General features: G+C 36.4%; 1 protein-coding gene across 1 annotated transcript in view; it reads left to right on the top strand.

Annotated features, from left to right (window-relative positions):
- Positions 1 to 611: 611 nt before the first annotated feature.
- The window catches only part of LOC120120062 (DNA gyrase subunit A, chloroplastic/mitochondrial-like), a 48,208-nt gene continuing 41,074 nt past the window's right edge, over positions 612 to 7,745 (top strand). The window contains 8 exon segments of the mRNA XM_039139810.1: positions 612 to 1,109; positions 1,286 to 1,355; positions 1,491 to 1,556; positions 1,623 to 1,724; positions 2,241 to 2,285; positions 2,382 to 2,480; positions 2,595 to 2,681; positions 4,051 to 4,121. Coding sequence (XP_038995741.1) covers positions 688 to 1,109; positions 1,286 to 1,355; positions 1,491 to 1,556; positions 1,623 to 1,724; positions 2,241 to 2,285; positions 2,382 to 2,480; positions 2,595 to 2,681; positions 4,051 to 4,121 — 962 coding nt within the window. The 5' untranslated portion in view covers positions 612 to 687.

The raw sequence follows: 7,745 nt of genomic DNA, 5'->3' as shown, positions 1-7,745 counted from the left end.
TTTATTTTTTTTAAAGAAAATATATAAATATTTTTCAACTTGTTAAAAACAAATATATAATAAGGACAATTTGGTCAAATATATATTTCAATAATCTTTTATTATTTTAACAAAACACGGTAATCTTACATTCCTGCTAAATCAACCAAACACAAAAAACAACATTCATAGTAATAATATTCCCTGATAATCTTACATTCCTTGGTAATCTTACATTCCGTTAACCAAACACACCCAATATTAATTTAATCATTGAAATCACTTAATTATTGTATATATATATAAAGATAATATTATTACTATATAAAATGTTGGAATTTTTGCATAACAAATAATGTTATTTATGTAAATTGTTATATAAAATTAATATTCAAATCAAATTTTTAATTATTTCTTATTAAATTTTATTATTATATAAATGAATAAATTATTTTAATATCATCTATATATAATAGTAAAATATAAATAATTTAAAAACTCATCAAATGATTTTTAATGTTAAAATAAAATGTTATTCTCTCAAAAATTTTAAATTCAAACAATAAATAATTTAATTTTAAATAGTGAAAAAAATCATTAATCAAAAAGAATTGGCGCCAGGATAAGTTTTGTGATCTCTCTTCTAGGGTTTTTAAAAGCTCCCCCTTAAACCCCACACTAATTTATTCTTGGCTTTCAATGGCATGAATGAAATCCTTATCTTCATCTCTCCCTCTCTCAATCTCACCTTCAATGTCTCTCTCCTCCACTCTCCGATTCTCTTCTTTCCTCCGCCACAACCTCTTCCTTGCCCCTTCTCGTGTCTCCGCTCTCCGTCCTAATGTCACCCACCTCCTATTCCTCTCATCCGCCCCTTCTCGTCGCACCGTGGTCCGTCCTGTCAAAGCGAAACGCGGTGCGGGACAGGAAGACGACGGTGGAGCTGGAAATGGAAGCATGACGGCTTTTGTCAAAGACGGAAGCGCCGGTGGCAGTGATGGGCGGGTGGTTCCATTCGAGCTTCACAAGGAGGCTATGGACTCGTATATGGCTTATGCATTATCCGTGTTGCATGGGCGGGCTTTACCCGATGTTAGGGATGGTTTGAAGCCGGTGCATAGGAGAATCCTGTAAGTAATATTTTTTTTGGAGTTTTTCAGTGTCTATCTAGTTCTTAGTACTCGTTTTTAACTGATGTTGTCCATTTTTTATGTTGAATCCTGCGTGTCTTTTGGTTTGCTTTTATATTTTGTCTATTTATTTTAATTATATTCACTAACATGACATTCGGTTCCCTCACAAACAGCTACGCAATGCATGAATTAGGTCTTTCGTCTAGAAAACCATTCAAGAAATGTGCTAGAGTTGTCGGAGAGGTAAAGCATTTGGCAGTTTTTGTTTTTAAAACGAAATTGCTGGGTGCTTTCTTTGTACATTCCAGCTCAGCAAGTTGTTTTTGAATTATCTGCTTTTTTTCTTAGCTGTTCCTTTTTCTTACGTCCCTGTTTCAGGTCCTCGGCAAGTTCCATCCTCATGGAGATAGTGCAGTATATGATTCGATGGTGCGGATGGCACAGGTAACTATGAACTGTCTTTTGATTTTGGCCATGATTTGTTTCAACAGTTTGTTATCTTTCATCCAGGATTTTTCATTGAGGTTCCCGCTAATCCAAGGACATGGAAATTTTGGTTCAGTTGATGCAGATCCTCCTGCTGCTATGCGTTACACTGAATGCAGACTTGAGGTATGCTTTAAATTTCTGCTTAAACATAATTTTGGGAAAGTCTCTGTTTTATTGGTGCTTTGCCCTTTTTTGCTAGCCAAAAAAAGAAAAAGAAAAAAGAAAAAAAGAAAGCGAAGTGTCAATCAAATTGAGCCTATGTGTTTGCTTGATTCTTCTGTCTTAGTGAGTCTTGTTTATTTTAGAATTAAATTAGAGTAAAAGAACCGGAAGTCAAGGAAATGCTTCTTTATAAAGCTGCTTGGAATTTGATACTCGTGTAATCAGTCTCATATCTTGAATTTGCTGCCTTATAGTATACTATTATTTGGCTTTTTTAACTCGCTAATATTTGCGACCTAGAATGGGTGGTTAATAGTTATGACCTACTTTCTTTGTAATATATCGGAAGAGTGTTAAAGATTAATTGCACTCTATTGCTAGAAGTGTGAAGCGAAGGATGCCGGATTGCTTATTCAATATTCTTGATTTCATAAGTCTTGCACACTGTTTTCATTTGCTTCAATTTTGTCCTTGCAGGCACTTGCAGAAGCAATTTTGCTAGCAGATCTGGATCAAGATACGGCAAGTTTTTCTTTTTTAAACCCTTATTATCATTTGAAGTTGGGATACTAAACTTTTCATTATTGTTAGAAATTTCAATCTTTAATTTTATTGCAGGTTGATTTTGTTCCAAACTTTGATAATTCACATAAAGAACCATCACTATTGCCTGCTAGACTACCAACATTGTTGCTAAATGGTTCCTCTGGGATTGCGGTGGGTTCTTCCTTTTATTCATGCTTATATATGCCTATATCTTCTCAAATGCAGCTACTGGTTATAGTAACTTTGACATTGTTCAATTAAAGTTGAGTGATTCACCAATTTCAGGTTGGCATGGCAACTAACATTCCTCCTCATAATCTTGGAGAGTTGGTAGATGTGCTCTGTGCATTAATTCATAATCCAGAGGCCTCAGTGAGTTTCAATTTCTCTCTCCGAAATGGTAGAAATACATAAATTGTTTTTGTTCTACATATTGAAATTTCATTTGCTGACTGATTAATTACAATAAAAAGAATTTTGAGGTGGATTTGTTCGTAAGAATATCCTATTATGATGTGTTTGATTAACATCTTGGGAGGCCTGAAGGAAGGTTAAATATCTTATTGAGCAAGTTTTGTTGGTCAGCTTAAAGAGTCTAGTTGTTAGTTGAGGAACTATAATTTGGTTGGCTCAGAAAATTGTTAAAGATGGTTCTGTTCTATTCTTAATGGGAAAAGGGCTTTGTTTGTTGAGTATATGTGTTGCCAATGCTTACAATGCTGTATCTAGTTTCAATTTTACTTTTGCAATATGTTTTGATGAACAAATTTCTGGGCTTGACCCTCTTATGACATTAATTAATAAGATTTAGTGTGTGGTAGCATCTTGAATTATGTTGTGTAGCGTTCTTTGTAGTTGTTCCTGAAATATTGTGGCCAATAATTTTATTTTGTGTTTGTCAGTTATGATGGAGTATGGCTGCTATTTGAAAAATCAATTTGTATGTAGTAATGGTTGTTTCCCAACAGACATTAAAATGTTTATGAAAAGGATGGATGAAAGATTTTTTTTTTGGTTCTACATAGATGTTAGATGTCTTGTCTTCGCATCAAAGCAATTGACAACTTTATTATGGGTTAACTGGGCCTTGTGAAGTCAAATTGGGATAAACATTTTTTGCAGGTTGTCTGTAATAGACTTAGGTGGACAACTTTAATGGTATTATAGTGTTTGATACCTTTGTTTAGTTGGAAAAAGTTTTTTCAGTTGAACTGTGGTAGTAGGATTGGACATTAGTTCTCTACTATGCTTACGTGTGTTGGCCAATATTTCCATAACTTGATATTTTTGCGCCACTAGGTGACCAAGTTATTTGTACTTATGATTGCTATATGTTACACTTTGGTACCCCTTAGGCATACATGATCTTTAAATATATACGTTCACAGGCACACATTCTATAATCCACATCAATATGGTAGTTACTGTGGTAGTTTCGCTATTGTGTAGGGGCGGACTGGTCGTTTTAAATGTTCTGTAATTTTTATGGTGTTTAGTCTGTCTGCTGGTTGTTTTTTATGTACTGTGTTTCTTGAGCAATAAAATCCTAAGGCACTCTTTTCCTCCCTCCGCTGATTAAGGAACTTTCTCAAAAGTTCCATTAGTCAAGAAGGGGTTTTTTAATGAGGCCTGCAATTTATATAAAAAAAAAATATCCTAATAGCTTATATTACCGTTATTGTTGATGGAGGCTCTTTTGTTAATAATTTTGATTTCCAGTTCTCTTATTTTCTTGTCTCAGTTGCAAGAATTGTTGGAATACATGTCCGGACCTGACTTTCCTACTGGAGGGCTGATAATGGGGAACCTTGGGTGAGTTACTTACATTTTAGCCTTACACTATGCTTTTCAACTTTTGACGACAAGGTTTAACCTTATACAAAAATACCTCAAAATTTCTATCCAAAATCTTAAGAATCTCTCTCAAAAAGATTACAAATAAACAAACTAGAAAAAGCCTTACAAGGTGGATGTTTGCAATCACTAACTTGGTTCACACCGAGACGCAAAAGGTCCTTGGAGCCTAGGCGCAGGGCGAAGGCATGCGCCTTTCGTAGGCGAGGTGCTCCTTTCGTAGGCGAGGCTCACCTTTTGTGATAAAAATTATAAATCAATTCTTGAACATATTCATACCCATTTTTTTTATAGGAATAGAAGGCCTCATTAAAAACCTCCCTCATAGTTGTCTCTTTAAAGGAGACAAGTAGCGGAAGGAGGAAAAGAGTGCCTTAGTAGATTAATAACCAACAATTACATAAGATTACCAAACATTACAAAAGATTGCCTAAACAAAGAAACATAACCAAAATAAAATGCCAAAAGCACAGCTCCTAAAAACAACCTCCACACTCACTAACCAATTCCTGACTTAGCTAGACCATCAGCTTCCTCATTAATACATCTGCTGATATGCCTAATAACAACATTATAAAGCCCAACTGACTTCTGAATTTCTGTAATAAAATCAACAAGGTGAACCGGGCAGAGATCCGGGCTGTTGATCCATTTCACTGCCAGAAACGAGTCACTTTCTAAAATCAGATTTCCTTTGTCCCTCCAAACTGAATCAAAAAACATATCTAACCCCACTTTGATCGCATAAATCTCAGCTAGAATAGGAGAACAAGGTCCTAAAGCTGTAGAGAATGAAACCAGCTTGTTATTACCAGCATCTTTAAGAACTCCACCAATACCACTCCTTTTCCAGTCAAAATTGACTGCCCTATCAACATTCATCTTAAAGTACCCGGAAGGAGGAGGGCACCATTTTAATCTTGACAGTCGAAAATTAGAGGGGGATTTATGCTTATCCGCCAAAGTAAGATCTCCCACAAGGCTGTCCAAATGAATAGACAAATCCTTATTTTTTGCTAAAAACCATGATGCCACCCTATACCTCACCAAAAAGAACAAATTATCTTTGTCCATCTTGCCATTCTCAAAAACAATCTGATTCCGGCACAGCCAAACAGACCACAAAACTGCTCCTGGAATAAATCTCCAAATATCCGAGTAGGGTCTAAGATGCAACCATGAAAGCAAGAAGCCTTTCGGATTATTAGGAAAGACTGAAATAACTTTCCACAAACGGAGTAGTTTTATCCAAATTAGCCAAACCTGGACACAGGAAAAGAATAAGTGACTGACAGATTCTGGTTCCTCTCCACATAACACACAAAGAGGGTTTTCGATATCTTTAACCCCTCTTCTCAATAAAACAGTTTTGACAGCCATCTTCTGATGAATAACTTGCCACAGGAAAATCTCTACCTTTGGTGGGACTAAGCCCTTCCACACAATCTCCAACCAAGAATTGTCAGATTCTGCTAAACTTGAAAATAATCTTGAGCAAGAATTAACCGAGAACTCACCATCCCCACTGCCTTTCCATACAACACGGTCTTCACCCTTCAACAGCGGGCGAAAATTATCCAGCAACACCATCAGTTCCATCCAATGCTCAAACTCACTATCCATTAAATTCCTCCTAAGTTGTAAATCCCACACCCACTCCCCATTCGACAAACACCCAAAATCAGCCACAACACCTTCCTTATTAACAGACAGAGCAAAGAGCCTAGGAAACAAAGTCTTCAAGGAAACATTAGAAATCCAAGAATCAAGCCAAAATCTGATAGATTCTCCTTTTCCCACCTGAAGCACGAGATTATTTCGAAAGCATAATCCAAATGAGTCGTTAGACCAATAATTATTTAAAACACCTTTCCAAATCCAAGACACATTAGAGGGCAAATTATCATCTACCACAATAGAGCTCGAACCCACATTGTACTTAGAACAAATCAATGTCTTCCACCAAGAGTCCTTCTCTGTACCAAACTTCCAAACCCACTTGCCCAATAAAGCTCTATTCCGTAATTTTAGATCCGAAATTCCCAATCCCCCCAACTCTTTATTTTTACAGACTGTATTCCAATTAACCCAATGAAGCCTTTTCTTCTCAGCCGAAGAACCCCACAAGAAGTTGGCCAAAATAGATTCCAGTTTCTTCCTCACAACCACTGGCATTTTAAAAAGTGACATATAGTAATTAGGCAAAGCATTCAAGACTGAATTAATCAAGACTGTCCTTCCTGCTATTGATAAAGAAGACATTTTCCAGCCTGTTAATTTCTGGTAAAACTTATTTACAATCGGATCCCAAAGTTGAATTGAATTCCTCTTAGCACCCAATGGTAACCCCAAGTAGTCTGTCGAAAAGGAGTCTCTTAAACAACCAATAGAATCTGCCCATTCCCCAACAATGTTGTCTTGTAAATTGATACCAAAAATTCTGCTCTTCATCAAATTCAGCTGCAGCCCAGTACATAACTCAAAAACAACCAAAACCCTCTTCAGATTTGCCAATTGACCCTTTGAAGCTTTACAAAAAATAATCAAATCATCCGCAAATTGTAGATGAGACAGCATCGGCGAAGAATTATCAGAACCTAATTGAAAGCCCTCAAACAGCCCCAATGCTACTGCTTTAGACAGCAGTAGATTCAGAAATTCACCCACTATATTAAACAGAAGCGGGGATAGAGAACACCCTTGTCTGAGCCCCCTAGATATGTTAAAACTTTCAGTTGGAGAGCCATTGACAAGAACTGAAATAGAAGTTGAACTTAAGCAATTATGAATCCACGACCTCCATCTTCTACTAAACCCCATACACTCCATAATTTTGATTAAAAAATTCCAATCAACAGTGTCGTAGGCCCTCTTGAAATCCACTTTGAAGACAAGACCTTCCCTTCCTTTCCTCCTCCAAAAATCGATTGCTTCATTAGCAATTAAGGAGCAGTCACAAATTTGCCTTCCCGGGATGAAAGCAAATTGAGAATGACCAATTAACCCCCCTATGCACTGCCTTAACCTTCTTGACAAAACTTTAGACAAGATTTTTGTAAAGTCCTCCTACCAAACTGATTGGTCTGTAATCCTCAATGCAGACTGGAATCTGGTTCTTCGGAATTAGAGTGATGAAGGAATGATTGACACCTTTCCCAAACTTCTTCCCTTTGTAAAAATCTTCAAAAAACTTAAGAATGTCACCTTTCAAAACCGGCCAAAATTTCTTGAAAAAACCTAAGTTCAATCCGTCAGGACCTGGAGCTTTATTGCTATCTGAAGAAAGAACTGCTTCCCAAACTTCCTCTTTCGAAAAAATCATGTCTAATTGAGCAACTTGATCCTCCGAAAGTCTAGAAAAAGTCAATTCCAACTTCTCAACTTCAACCGTCGGAATGGCATTGTAAGCGTTCTTGAAAAATTCAAAAATAGCAGCTTTTATCCTTATCAGATCCACAATCAAATTTCCACTCACATTTAAAGAATTAAGAGCATTCCTCCTCCCTCTATTTGTAGCACATTGATGGAAATACCTTGAATTTCTATCTCCATCCATAATCCACTGCGCCCTTGATTTCTGGA

Source organism: Hibiscus syriacus, unplaced genomic scaffold (assembly GCF_006381635.1).
Source record: "Hibiscus syriacus cultivar Baekdansim isolate YM2019G1 unplaced genomic scaffold, ASM638163v2 tig00110332_pilon, whole genome shotgun sequence".
NCBI lineage: Eukaryota > Viridiplantae > Streptophyta > Magnoliopsida > Malvales > Malvaceae > Hibiscus > Hibiscus syriacus.
The sequence above is the reverse complement of the archived record's forward strand: the minus strand, read 5'-3'. Positions and strand labels throughout refer to the sequence as shown.